At 40.8% G+C, this 15,178-nt stretch overlaps 1 protein-coding gene across 15 annotated transcripts in view; it reads right to left on the minus strand.

Moving 5' to 3' along the window:
* Positions 1-15,178, minus strand: part of CELF4 (CUGBP Elav-like family member 4) — a 146,123-nt gene that overhangs the window by 59,683 nt on the left and 71,262 nt on the right. For all 15 annotated transcript variants that reach the window (XR_009725470.1, XM_061353821.1, XM_061353822.1 and 12 more), the window contains one exon: positions 8,124-8,290. Coding sequence is in view for 14 of the 15 variants with exons in the window: in XM_061353821.1 (XP_061209805.1) it covers positions 8,163-8,290 (128 nt within the window). In the remaining variant the exon portion in view is untranslated. The remainder of the gene's footprint in view (positions 1-8,123; positions 8,291-15,178) is intronic.

A 15,178-nucleotide genomic window follows, 5' to 3' on the forward strand; every position in this document is an offset into this window, starting at 1 on the left:
ATTGCATTACCCTGGTCTTCATGGGGAACAGGAGAAAGACCTTTAAGGATTCCTGATGGGATTTTCTCTAACAAGGTCTGTACAGTTTATACCAAGTAATGTCCTTGTAAGCTAAGAGGAGAAGACAGAAAACACTCATATTACCCCTCCCTACAGAAAGCACCAAATCTCTTAAGAACTGACATGTTAGAGCCCAGTTTCCTAATCAAGTGTTGAGCTGACTGCTTGGCTCCCTCTCCCGGTGCCCAGTCTGTCATGATGGAGCAATGTGTGCCATGCAAGCAGAATGCATAGAGAGTAATAGGAAGCATGAGAACGGAAAACATTTGCTGGTCATATGTCACAGGAGAAAGGATGCAGCCTCTCCTGATGAGCAGAGATGCTTCAAGAGAGGAGAAAAAAAATGATATCCAGGAAAGACTAATTTGTAGCTGACTGCACAGCCCATGGGTTTCATTGCCCAATCATTTCCAAATCCTTAGAAATGAAGGTAATGAAAACCTATTCCTTTTACAACAACCTGCTTTTAAAGACTCTGCCTTGACAACCAGGGCCTTGGTCCACACCAAATCAACCACAAGATGTCTGTGGGCTTCAAGTATTGGCTTCATATAGCCAGAAATCTTAAAAGTAGACATCTTGTTGCTGTGAGGCTGTTATTTATGCTGCTTTGCATAGAATGGGTGCTTCAGATAAACCAGCTCTTAGATCTGTCCTAGGAGGAAAAAGGGGACATCTGAAGAGAGGTGAGCAGGGAGAATATCTCTCCCAGTAATGACAGAAATCTTTTAAAGTGGATCACTTGAGTGTGCAACTGCAGCTTTCCAGGGATGCAAGAGAATTTCTTCTAAATCTTTGTATAAAGAGATTTTTTAAAATAAGCCATAGTGATGTGTATAGAGACAAGCATGTTCATTCTTTAGTCTCTCTGCTCTAAAAAGACCAGAGGATCCAGAATGGTGCCACTGTGTCTCCCTCCAGAACCACAAACAATTGAAATATTTCTGCTAGGAGAACATTTAGGGTTGAATAAGTAGTAGTGAGCCAGAATCCTTGGCTGCCATAAATCAGCGTCACCTCACTGACTTCAGAGGAGCAGGTGATTGACGCTGCTTCAGAACTTTGGCTGATCATGGCTGTGGTTAGTACCTTTCCAGGCAGAGCGCTGAATTCTCATTTAGTGTGCTTCTTGGTTGGGAAATGACTTGACTGCTGTTCTTCTTTCCCCTCCAGCTCAGCCTTCTACCAATATTTCAAAAATGTCGGATGAACCTCAGCTATGTGGAAAAATGAACCATTTGAAATAAAACCTGTCTTTTCTCCAGCTGCAGTCACAGGGCAGGATGAAAGACACATGAGAAAGAGGGTTTGCACAGTAAACCTTCCATTCTCTGCTACAGCTGAATCAAACACTTCAGAGACCAGAGTTGTGATATTCACTTGTATCTGGCCAAAGTTACCGTACCCATGAATTATTCAAATATGCAATTATTGCATTTGATGTATTACTGGGTATAACGGTGGGAATGAGAAACAGTGTTCTAGTGCAGCTGATTGTATATGCCTTCCAAACTATAAGGACATCACTTTAAGGTGCTCACAGTGATGGAGCACTCTGCAACCCCTTATTAAGATTCTTGCCAACTCCTGTAGCAGTTTTCCCCTGCAGAGCAAATTTCATGGAGTTTTTTAGTCTCCCTTTTCTTTATACCTACAGTGTAAGTGCCGAACACTACCCCATACAGCCTCAATTCATGGGTCTGCAGCAGCTCTCAAAGGTCAGTGGCAAAAAGATCAGATAATTTTCAGCCTACTGATCAATGATGCACAAGTGACCTGTGTCCTGTGAACCATGTGTTGGAGCTAACTGATAATGTTAACTTTATTGAGAGTTTCCAGTTTCCTGCATTAACCTTCTCTGCTAATTCACTTTTCCTTAGGGCCAGAGGGCTGTGCCCTGCCTTTGGCCTATACCATCCATATCATCTTTATTTGGACAAAAAAGCGTGCTCATGACACTGATGTTTTCTTTTGACTAACCACACCAGAGACAGATTTACCAGCTTTCAAGCATATGAAGCACAGGGTTGTCTTAAGAAGAACATCTCTTACCTGATGTTCTAAGTCCTAGACCTTTATGGTTTCATACACTCAGCTTCAAACAACTTGCCCTTTGCTCTCTCCCTAAGTACTTGCATTTGCAAACTGGTAACTTGCTTCTTTCCTATCTGCTCTTTTTGTGTACTGCTCTCCCCAGTGTCCCAGTATCAAAAGATTTTGCTGACTCTGCTCTTATTCTAAGGTCCTGTAGGAAAATGACCACACTTGTTTTTAAATCTCACCCAGGATTATCACTGTCCTCTTATGCTGTGGGTCTTTCCTCCCCCCCATTCTCTTTCTACCTGTTTTATTTAGCAGAGGTTTCATTCAGTCAATGTTTGCTTCTGCTGGAACAAATGTTTTAGCTCTGGGTGTCTCCTGTGCTTTTCCATTTCTTGGCTCTCATTTCAAATCGTGGCTGCTTAAAAAATCTACCCTCTTTTATTTTATTTCCTAGCTTTACTACAAGTTGCAATCCCTCGTGCAGTGCCCCAGCAAACCTTTGTGCTGGATGAACCTAATAAAAAAGTTTCTTCAAAGGCTACTGTTTTCAGGTTACTGCAGCTGCCTATTAACTGACACAACCAAAGTTCACACCATTTAACTCAGAAAGCCTTTAAATCTGACCTTCTCTGGTAATTTATGTTACACGGCCCATATGAGATCCCATAGTAATCTTGTTGGTCAATTGGCTGAATGTAATACTGCCACCCTCCAGTCAACCCTGGGGCTTTGGAGGTTTTGCTGTTGGAAGCCTTCAGACGTGGCACAACCATACCAAGATCATGGTCTTTTCACAGCAGGGACAACTCAGCAGGCTCTTTGCTGGCTGAGTCATTGGGAAAAGTTCTTACAAGCCTCTGAAAGTTTACTTTAGAGCATTAGAACCAACAGCATCACAGTGGGATGAGAAATGAGAGGCTACTTCTTATCTATTATTTAACTCTGAAATAATTGCATTATCTAACATTTTGAAAAAATGGGGACATGGGTTTTAATGAAGAATTCATGCTCTGAAGTGAAGGAAAGTGTTATGGCATTGCATTGTGCTGCTCTATCACTCTCATGACAAATAGTGCGGATCCGTTAGTGACCTACATGGACTCATTTAGATGCAAACACAGCAATACTCCTGAAAAGCTGCCCTGCTTTGAGGAAGAACAAGTTCCAAATATTGCTGAATAGAATTCAGTCTCAGAGCAGTAATTACTGATTGTAATTTTGGAGTAAATGCAATAATTAATTATTGTCGTTTTCCATCAGTGCATTATATTGTGTGCCAATCTTAGAATAACTACAATAATTAGCAAATGGGATTTTGCATGCTCTGGTATGGAAACTGTGTTTTATAGAACAGACATGAGAATTTTACTATAATAAAGTTATTAATAATTTAAATGGGCAGACAGGTTAAAAATGAACAGCCAAGGAAGAAGAGAGTTTCCTTGTCAGTTTTGCAAACACCTTCAGTAATTCTGTTTCAGCCTTCCCCAGTAACATTCACTTCCATTCTTTCATGTATGAGCACAATAGCACAAAGTTTAGGCTACAAACACAGTGAAGGATGTTAAATTTAATCACAATTGTCAATGGCAATTAAAAGCAAAAGTAATCCAAAGAAAAGCAAAAAATATTGGCTGAGTTGATGTTTTTCCAGTACCTAAACAGACTTTCCAAAATGAAGCTGTGCTGATTTTGTTCTCACTTTATTCACTCATACTAAAGCTTGTGCTGGATAACTGTTTTGATGTAATTATACTAGCGCAGATTTCCATAATGTAAGCAAGTCCTAAAAGATCTAAGTGATGACTAAAGGAGGGAAACGACTATAATTTGTACAGGGGGAAGAGAAATTGGTTAGCATGACTGTAGGAGGCATAACTACAAGAAATGGTATTAGATCCTGATAAAGGATATTTAGTATGAATCTTAAGACAAACAGCCTAAAAGAAAACTGAGATCAATGCAGCTGCAGAATAGCCTCTCACTGGAAGTAATGCAAGCCTACCTGAGAGGTACATGAACAAAAAATTCAGTAAAAAATACTCTTTTTCTAGGCTTTGCATTGAACTGATCTAAAATGACAAAAAATAATCTGAAATTCTCCACTCACAACTTTGCTCCTTATGGGCATTTGATCTTTCTTCTTTGTTTTAATTTTGGCTGATCATATCTGCTTACTTAAAAACAAGGTTGTTTGGTCCTTTTCTCTTATCAGAACACAGAAAAAGGGAAATGGAAAGTTTACCAGTTTGGTAAACTGTACATTCCAGTAAAAAGAAAAGAAGCAAAACATTTCCTCTGGGAAGAAAATATCACCTATTCCAGCTAGCTGCAGAGATGAGCATCTCACACCACCTACAATAACCCATACATAAGTTCATGTTCAGGAAGCTGCGAAGGAGGACCTGAACATTGGGGTTTTGCATTTGAGCTTTGGCCTGTTATTTCCCCTGGCATTTTGGAGAAGCAGGTTGCATGGAAAATGCATTCTTTTGATGTTTTTGCACTACTTGTAGAAGCACAGCTGAAAAAAAAATATATTACTGTTGATAATTTTTTGCACTCTTCTGCTGCACTTTTGCCTCACTCAGTTTTCTTCACTCACACTCACTTTGTCTCACTGTTTCATGCCAGTCAGTGCTCCAGGTTAATCCCAAACAAATTTCTCTCCATCTTCAGCTTCAAATGAAGCCTCAGCACCTAAGTATCTATCTGAGGCGGTAAGTAACACTTTGCTAATCATCAGTAACTGCAGTGTAGCCGTAGAAGGGGAATGGTCAGGAGTTTTTCTGGTCTTCTGGGCAATGTCTTTTATCAATCTATCACCTAGATGCTCCTGTGGTGCTCTGTGAAGTCCTTAACACTGGAAGAGTTTTGGGGCTTTCTAGGCAGTATTGTCTTATCATAGCTCCTACTGACTTAGCATGGATGTGGCACTGGGGAAATAGCTTCAAGACCCAGTGGGGAGGGCTGGAATCACATGGATCACTGCTGTTCCCATGGTGAGGATCAGAGGAGCTCATCTTTCAGTCTATCCTAGTAGTCCTGTGTGGTGCTGGCCATGCAGAGGGCTCACACATGTCTCTTGGCACATCACAGAGACACTTTCAATGTTTGACAGCACTTGCAATGGAAACAAGGACTTCAAAACACTGTGGCCAAGGCTGTTATGTCCCAAAAGGGAGATTTATAAGTAAAAAAAAGTGCATCCAGAATAAAAATTGAGTGAAGATCTTTCTTGGTTAGGAAATGACATTCTGGTGGATTACATCAAACTGGGTGCTTCTTGTTTTTTATTGGCATCTTCTTATTTTTGGAAAGAAATTACATAAAACAAAGCTCTTCCTTAGGAAAATCACAACTAAAACGTTTCTTGAGCATCCTCTTCAAGCACATGAGTAACTACCCTGATGTCGATATGGTTATGTGCATGCTTCAGATTGGAATTAAGGACCCTGAAAAGCTGCGACCAAAGTAAAACTAGATAAAAAACATACAGGAGTTATTGTATTTCTGCCACGTAAGGGAGCTGCCGGCTCCAAGCTTTGCAATAGCTGTCTATTCTGAACCCATGGGACTAGCTGCCTTCTGTCCTAGTGTTTTTAGGAGACTTCTTGTTGCATTAATGACACTGAGTGGGCAAGTCAGAGACTTCCAGTAATATTTTGGAGGCTGACTGGAAGTTGCACATCAGACCAGCCATGGGGGTACAATAACACTGTGCTGAGCCAAGCTCCTGCAATGGGATGACCATGGTGGGAGTCTACAAGAGAAGAAAGACCTGTGATCTTCATTTATTCCATTTCAACAGGGACTGAACCTCTAATAAGGGCTCCTATAAGCAGAAGATGGTAGAGAGCTGGTGGTAACAACTTAACTGGTGTTGCTGGACAGCAAATTACTAAAATCCAAGTAAACTCCAGAAAAGCAAAAGGACTTCCTATCTAAGAGGCAACAACTGAAGACTGTTCTCCTGCTTTGCAGAAACAAAGAAAACAAATGCCCAAAGACAGATACGGAATTTTACTGCCATTTTACCAGCTGATGCCTTTTTTTGTCATCTACTAGTGAAAAAAAAATAAAACCAAACCCAAACAATAAATCTTATTTCTACTGTGGAGTCATCTTTTCTTATATGAAACAACCTGAGACCTCAACAGCAGCCTGATCATGAAAAGCTAGAAACAGAGCACTTCATAATGATCCATGATAATGAAAACGCTGTAGACTCATACCAGTGAATCTTTAACAACACATGCGTCCACAGCTCTGCAGTTTCTTACATGACCATAAGAAACAAGGATATTTTCAGTGATTACAGCTATGCTATGCTATAACATTATTGCTTGGCACCAGACTAGGGAGGCACTTCTGTTCCTTGATCTCTTTGCTTGTGTCATTGAAAATCTCCCCAACAAAGACAGTCCCTGCTGTAACAAAATTGCATGCATGCATTTCCCACTCTCCCCGAGCAAAACCTGCAATAAAAAGCCAGTGTGGTGAAGCAAAAAGCATTTGGATATAGAAACATATTTTGGTTTCAAGCTTCCAAAAGGCCTTGTCATGAGCAAGGAAAAGAAAAGAGGTATTTGAAGAGGGAAAATGCATTGATAGTTATCGTCATATAGTCACATATAAAGGAGAGTCTGAACTATAGAAGCTGTATGTTGCATGTGGATCTAATGTGTTTATTAAAAGGTTTCTTCATGTTGCTTTCAGGACAGCACTTTTTCAAACACATTTTCATCCCATTCTTTAATTATCAGTGGAAAGGGTACTGCTCTGAAGACTGAAACAGTACAATTTAGAAAGATACTGGAGATATCAGTGAAAAATCAGAACACTTCATAGTTCTGTTGGAAGTTTGAAGATAGGGATTTCCTGCCTGTTCCTTAGATGGGTCAAAAATGTTCTGAATCAAAATCACTGAATCTTAGACATTACAGCTCTAATGGCCTAGGAATGTCACCTAACCCATATCGCTGTCACTAATTTGGGAGTACAAAGTGCTTGTTGGCATTTATGGTCATGCTGGGTGTTTGGGTTTATTGTGAAATCTTTAGACAGTTTTAGCAACAGAGAGAATTCCTGCCTGTGTAACAAAAACATGCAATTTTATATTTCTGCATCTCAAATAATTTTCTAATGGAAGATCCAGCCAGTAATGGGAAATATTTCCACTTTTGGAAACATCTCCATTTTTATTATTGGGATTCCAAAATAACAAGCTGCTGCTTCTGATATTTTTGACCCGTTAAATGTATTAAAAGTTCCCTTGGAGCGTCAAGCCAGCTCCTTTCCAATAATACAAAGTACATGACTCTAACAATAAGACCCTTGTTCAGATTTGTCTAAGTCCTCACTCAAGCAAATCTTCCTTGCCTTTGCTTGGGTTTCATCTAGACACCAAAGTTAACGTTAACTGAGGAACAAGTGAGCATGGATCCTTCTATTTATTTCTTGGTCTTGGGAAGAAAGAAATCAGGGGTTATTTAGTTGTCAGGGAGACATATTTACATAAAGTTATTATGCTGGGATGAAATTGGATACAGACTATACCGCATGAAGAATGAGGAATGCTTTGAAACATTTGCAACACAGAGCTGTTGAGACAGACACTGTCCCAGACCAGTCACCTGGGATTAAACTGCAGCTCAGTCCCATCTCTTAATTGCAGATTTTCTTCAGCCACCAGAAATGCTGTCTTTGGCTGAGCGAGTGGAATCAAGACAGCTTCTGGCTCTCCTCTAGTGACCAGGAAGACTTTCTAGAGATGTAGGATGCCCTTGGGTTGGGGAACTTGGCTCATCCCTTGTTAAGCATCCTTCCACCTCTTTCTCTAAAGAGGCGCACGCACAAATGGTTCCTGGTTTATGTGTGCATGCATATTTGTGGAGTGTGGCTCTAGCCAGAGGCCTAAGTGGAAAAGGTAGAAGCTAGAGAGTCACAGAGTTTTTTGAGGGTCTACAACACAAAGAGAGGCTACAACTATAGCTGACACCTCTTCCCCATGCAGTTACCTGTGCTAGTGCTTTGTATCCAGTTGTTCCCACAGCTCTTCAGTAGGGACGGTTAGCATCCTTTGGCCTCTTCAGCTGCACCTTCAGCCTCTTCATGCCAATTTGGAAGCCATTCATAGCCTGGATAGCAGCTTGGGCACTGGCAGGATTGTCAAAACTCACAAAACCTGTTGAAACATGAGGCAAGGCAGGGGGCTTAATGATCTGAAGGGAGCCAAGGCAAGTACATGCAACGATCACTGAGAATGAACATGGGGAAGGGGTGAAGGTGGTGGGAGGGAGGGATTAAGCAGGGAGGAGTGTGGGCAGGAGAGTGAGGAGAGGATGGTTGCCAATGGGGGACAAAAGATAAGAGGGGTTGTTACAGATCAGGGTCCCAGGATGTAGTGCTGGTCTGATGCCAGTTTGGACACAAGATTATGTGAAGCACAAGGATTCAAATGTTGGTGTCACAGCACCAGAACACACAAGATTTGGGTCACATTTGAGCTGGGGTGTCAGAAGATATGATGCATAGTCTCAAAAAGCACTGTCTTGCTCTTTTTACCTCCATCATGACTGGGGTAAATCTCTATACCCTCCTTCACTCACCAGCATAATCTTTGCTTTGCCTTCCAATACTCACTATGAGGGGAACCTGTTACACCTACTGCTACATCTTTATTATGGCAATATAAGTAAAATGTGAATTTAATAAGTTCTCCACTATGGTGTTCATTGGCACGAATAGTTTGATTGTTGGCCACTTAAGCAATATGAGGAGCTTTATTAACTGGCAATTTCTGCAGACTTTATGTTGACTCTGCAGTTGCAAAAGATGAACACTGCTGCTTTCCTAACATGGTTTCCGTAAGTAGTTTTGTATCCTGCCAGCAAACCATCCAATCAGCCGTGGAGTGTACCCAGCAGTAGAAACATATAGTGACTGAATATTGTACCTGCAGGCCACCTGAAATGACATTTTTTGTCTCAATGGAAGTCTTGCTCTCCGGAGATCAGAAGACCCAAGATAGGTCAGGACCACACAGGATGCAATACATCCAATCCATGCAGCTTTCGGAAGGGTGTTTGGTTTGTTCCTTTTTTGTTTGTTTTCTTTCCTTTTTCCTTTTTTTTTTTTTTCTTGTCCCCGATGTTAGCTCCCAAAAAGGCCTTATTTAGCCAGACTGTATATAACTTTAGCTGAGTGACCATGGGTCTGAGATATCAGTGAGGCAGGGGGGCATCACGTTATATAAGAATTGCCTCTTCTACCATTGCCAGAAATGTCCCTGTGTGCCAACAGTATTTCTGAGCACAAATCCTGGTAAGACTAGCCTAGACCAGCCTGTGGTCCAGACAAAGCCATCTGTTTTCCCACCCCTACAAAGCTCTGGCGGCACAAATCAGCCCTAGGAACCCAGTGTGTCTCAACAGTCAGGCTGAAATGAAGAGACAGTTTGAGAGCCCTTCACAAAACTAATGCTGAGCATTTGCTGCCAGGTATACACCTGCTCCAGACAACCAGGCATGGCTTACAGCCTTGGGCTGTACTGCAAATGCATTCAGCAGCACCTCCTCCAGGACCTCCGCCATGGTCTAGTTCCTCCTACTCTCACAGATGACACAGGGTAGCTTCCATTTGCAAAAGACACCTCTCACTCTTGCATTAAAGCTGTATTCCTTGCTTTGGCTAATAGCATAAGTTTATAAGAAATTATAAAACTTATGCTCCTAGCCTCAAAGTGAGACAGAGTTTTACTGAGTATGTCAAATGTGGCTTTAAAAATGAGGCCCATCGAATAAACAGGAATCCCTCTTTGTCCTCTCCATGAAGCCAAGGCTCCAAGTAATTGGCTGTCCATGCAGCTTTCCTGCCAGCCACCTGGATGAGGAGGTATCAACAACACTGCAGCTTGAAGACGTGAGGAAAAGTGTTGCTCAAGCCTCACAGCAGTCATCAATCTCCAGACAGAAAACTGGAGAGTTATTGTGAGTAATGAGCTGTAGTATTATTCAATGGCAATGGATCTGCTTTTGCAATCACTTTTTAGCCAGTAAGCACCTGGTAATGTTCCCAGTGTACAACTGACTAGCTGAATAATCTATTAGTCAACAAGGTCCTGTGACTTGATCTCAGCAAAGGAATAAACTAAACACCTCCTGATTTCACTTGCGTTGATTCAGTCTTTAGATACTGCTGGAAGCATCCTTCTAAATGTTTTACTTGAATTTAAAATTGAAATTTGCTGTCTAGCTACCCCACATCTCTCAATACAGGATGTCGTGAAAACCAGTTCTTTTTAAAAACACCTCTGGATTGCTAATACTCCTGTCCAAGACCTGTCAGGTACATCTATAAAAGTAAACTAAAACTGTGCCAGAGAAGTTCAGATAAACTGAAAACAAACCATATGTATGACTGAATTTTTAAATGGTCCTTGCCATACTTTTGGCTTGTGCCTAACTTTAAACAATTCCTGGACAAAGTCTGACTATTAGCACAGAACAGAGGCTGCTTTCATTAGTTAGCTTGGATGTGGCCATGATATTCTGGAAAGTGAGAGAATTTAATAGTTTGGGTGTGGGCCATTCAGTGCCAGCTGGCCCCAATGCTAGGGGAAAGTGCCAGGTATGTTTACTTTACTAATACATACACAGCTATCAAATATCAAAGCTGAGTTGGCTGCAGTTTATATCATGTCTATAGGGAACTTAGCTTGCCTGGGAACTTTGATTTCTTCTCTTTGATTTCTACAGGTCCTGTTGCAAGGCACCTCCTACTGACTGAATGTGCACATATAGAGTATGCCTACACATGCTTCCGTTTGTGAGCAAGTCATCTTGGGATCCTAAAATAATGAGTGTAGGTCTAGCCAGTATAGTCAGTGGAGTATAGGATATGAAGTAGCTGAGCAGCTGCTCTAGGTTTCATGATGCATCCTCTCTGAAATATTCTGAAATAGTGAATGACATTTATTAAATGTCATATACACATTTTAAAAGACAAAGTGAATCCAGGCTTTTCCTACCAGCTCACCTTTTAGGCATGTACAAGGAAGAAGACAGTGGCAGTACAGGGGTAATGTTTGGATGCAATGATCTGAAAAGTCTTTTCTAACCTACTTGATTCTATGGTTCTATGATTTCTTCCTTTTTTTTCAGAACACTCCTAGATGTGCCTAGATGAATCAAGTTCCATTGGCTGTGTAGCAGGGACCAGTGTTGACTGCAATGAAAACTGGCATCTAGCTTAAATATATTGTGGGACTTGTTTCTGTAGTTGGGAGTGATGTCTCAAGGTAGTAATATGCTGTTAACTGACTAATGCCTAGGTGAATCAGTCCTCAAAACGATGTCAACTGCTGAATCAAACTCCTAATGCATGCAAACCCCACCAGAAATGCTGCCAAGTATGATAAAAATCCACTTTGGCCAAGAGTGGACATTTAGTTGGGTCATGAGCCCTGGTGCTGGGATGCTAGCACAGTTGTGTCTTTGTAAGAACTTTCCCTTTATATAAGCTCACAAAGCTAAACTAGTTTTTATCATCACTTTGATTTCGAGATGGAATTCTAAGGCCATTTCCTTACACTGTGCAAAGCTGTAAATAACACAGCATTTTAACAAATGGGGCTAATAAGAGAGATCAGAAGTGCATTTGCTCACTATATTTCATTTGGACCAGATAATGAAGCTGCGAGCTGTACTCTAATGCTATTGGTATTAGTTACCTATGGATTAGGACTACATTTGGATTGTTATTTTTTTTCTCCATAGTTGTCCTGATATCCACTGCTATAATATAAAAATCCCCACTGGCTAGCTGCTGAGGTTTGGGGGGCTGGGGTGAGAGGCAAATGCCAATAATTGTGCATCTTTCTTGTGAGCACATCCTAGGGACAGAGCAGCTAATTCCTGTGTCTTCATTTCACCGCTTTTGTTTCAAGAGGCTTGACATCCTCAGATGTTGTTGGTGCATTTGGCTCTCCCCCTTTTCCTGTTATTTATGTGGAGCTGTATTTCATATTATTGAAGATATTTGGATGAACTCCAAAAAGAAGAAAACCTATGCCTTGTTTTGAGAGTTGGGATGTCACAGTACTAAGGGATAGGCAGATAGGCAGACAGACAAGCTGTGCTGGCAATATCGTATTCCTTTCTCTTTACAGGTCAAATACCTACTGGTATATTGTATGTCTTTGTTGTTGTGATATGCAATATTAGCTGTTAATCATCTTTGTCCATGTCAAAATCAGCAGTGTTAATGATGCTGTGCAGGTTTAAACATGTATGGCAAGGAACAGAATGTAAGTAGTGGGAAAATAGCTTAAATACTTGCTTTCTGAATGTCTTTAATGTTTGAGTCCATGAGTATAGGGCTCAAAGCATGTTGATAGTACTACAGTTACTCAAGAAATTATCTGCATTTTGAACACCGCCTCTGCATTGTTATCTACCTCTTGAAGGACAAAGAGAAAGGGAGAGGTTAAAAAGCTTGAAGCTGTTCCTGTGCATCAGTTAATTAATAATCAGAGAAATATATGTTCTGGTCTGAAGATGGTTGGTAGGAGGACAGGATTTTGTGATAAATCTATTTTATGGGGGGGATGTTGTTTTTTTTTTTTCTCTCTCCACCCAGGGATTATGTAAAAAGGCTGTTCTAATAAATGATTTATCAGAGCAGCAAAGAATGAAGAAATCTGCTAGGTCTGCAGCTCTGGGTATCTGATCTTCCTGATTCTGCAAAGCACATTCCAGGAAGCTACTGACGTTGGAGTCCATGACATCTCCTGGCCTGTCCTTCTCCTGCATGACTGTGTAAATGATTAGTGAACAGAAATTGGGGTAGCATCTTGGAGGGTGTTTTCACTCCATTTCTTCCACAGGAATTCCTGGTCATGGAGCACGCAGGCCCTTCTCATGACATCAGCATAATCAACAATGGCTTTATAGAATCAAAGAAAAGTGTAAGTAGGTGACTGATACTACTCAAGGGCTGTTTTTCTGTTTTTAATCAGTTGAGATGATAAAGGAAGGAATTAGCAATCTATCTCAGAGTGAAGACTGTTTTGCAACTGTAAACTTTCCATTCACAGTAAGTAGTGTCTCTGCATGGCCATGAATTAGTTTGCACACTAAGTGCAGTCCTGAATGAGCACATCATTAAGTTCCCATGGACCCTTAATCGGTCTTTCTGAGTTTGCTGTTTCTCTTTGCATGCAGCAAGGAGAATTAGTGGTTAATGAGCAAAACAGCCTTTTGATGATCTGCTATCAGGTTAGAATAACATGTTGCCTCTCTTCAGCAAAAGCTTTCCTCTGGATGAAGCCCAAAGATTGGTAACTATGTTGAGCATTCCCTAAACCAAAAGTCAAGACCACAGTGGATGGAAGGTCCAGATGCAAGCTTTTGATCCAGAGTCCTGAACTGGGGGACAGACGGTCCTACAGCAGGTTCACTCATGTAGCTAGGCTGGTCTCAGGCAACGGAAAGGAAAAGAGGAACCTCAAAGTAGCATTTTATTTGTTTTAAAACTCAGAAGAGTTTTTTGATTCATGTTCCAGATTCTTGCTTCATACATGTTCCAGATACTTGTTGCAGATACTGCCACCTTGGAGAAGCACTTTGAAAGAGGTTGCAACAGAAACAAATCAGTGCCTACTAGCTTTTTTCAGGCCAGAGATATATATTCTGATTCTGTCAGTGTATTTGCCTGACTGCTAAGAGGGATCTTTCTTGGCACTTGTTCCTCCAGTTATCAAAGTCACTAAGGAGAAGGTCTCATTCTTCTGAATTTTTCCCTCTTGTCATTCAATCCCTGTTCATTTCACTAGAGGGTAATAAGACTAACAGAAAAGCAGGGGTCTTCCTGTCAGCCTGTGGAAAGCAAATTCCCATGTGACAAAAGAGAAGAAATGTCATTCACAAGGGCTGGGTGCTAGCGTGGAAGTCCATGCCTCTTGCTTCCCTTGCATTCCAAGTGCTGCTACCCAGGACATAAGAGAAGACCTCAGACAGACTAGTGAGATGGACTAAGCTGCAGAAAGTGCTGAAAATTGGTTAAACCTGAGGCTCCACTCCTTTCGTTCCCCAAAACTTTAAAGTTAGTAATTAACTAATTAGTTATTAATAGAATTAGTTACTAATATAACTGTCCCTTTAGTGGATGGCTTCCTTGTTTTTGTTTCTAACTCGTGAAAGGTGAGATCTAGGAACATCAGGGAGGTATTTGCTGCTGAGGGAGCAATGAGAAGGTGTTCAAATCCAGGATTCTCCTCTGCTCCCACCTTTATCCCCCATCAGAACCTGGCCACCTACCCCTCAGCACTGCCTTGCTACTTCAGTCGTTTTATTCCAAAGACTGCTCGCTCATTTCTTTTACTCCATGGTTTGGGTTTATTTTAGTTTTATCAAAGAATGGAGGTTTTCCTTTAATTGCCTTGCAAGGTCTTTACTGTGCTATGTTCTTTACATGATGTACTAGCTGCTGTCTTGCAATTTTCTAGTGCTGTAAAGAATTTCAGCATACAATCTGTGTGTAAGTAGCTCTATAATGTATGTGTGCATTGAAAGGTATTATATTGTAAGTTGATTTATGGGTATACTGCAATACTCAATAAAGTACGATTTCTGCAGACCTACGGCATAGCACTTCAGCTGTTTTCCAGTGTCTAATAGGGTTGTATGACTTTTTGGAATATGATGTTTAATCATATTCCCACTGATGTTTAATCACGTCCAGGCAAGATCCACCTATCCAGTTATCCATCCATGAATCCATCCATGAATCCATGAATCCATGAATCCATGAATCCATGAATCCATCCATCCATCCATCCATCCATCCATCCATCCATCCTTTTTTTTTTAATGTATGAACAGTCAGTAACTGGTAACTATGCTAAACAACTATTATTAAATATTTTACGTCTGTGGGATGAGGTAATTGGAAACTTAGACTATTCAAATAATTGGTTTAGAAACTTACTGAACCATTAATGTTCATTTTAAAATCTATGGAATATTAGAAAACTCTCAGTGTTCCATAAGAAAAAATCTATTGTTAAGGATGT

The sequence above is a fragment of the Neopsephotus bourkii genome, unplaced genomic scaffold (assembly GCF_033783945.1).
Source record: "Neopsephotus bourkii isolate Nb327-2 ecotype Australia unplaced genomic scaffold, CSIRO-AGI_Nbou_v1 NB_700, whole genome shotgun sequence".
NCBI classification, from domain to species: domain Eukaryota; kingdom Metazoa; phylum Chordata; class Aves; order Psittaciformes; family Psittacidae; genus Neopsephotus; species Neopsephotus bourkii.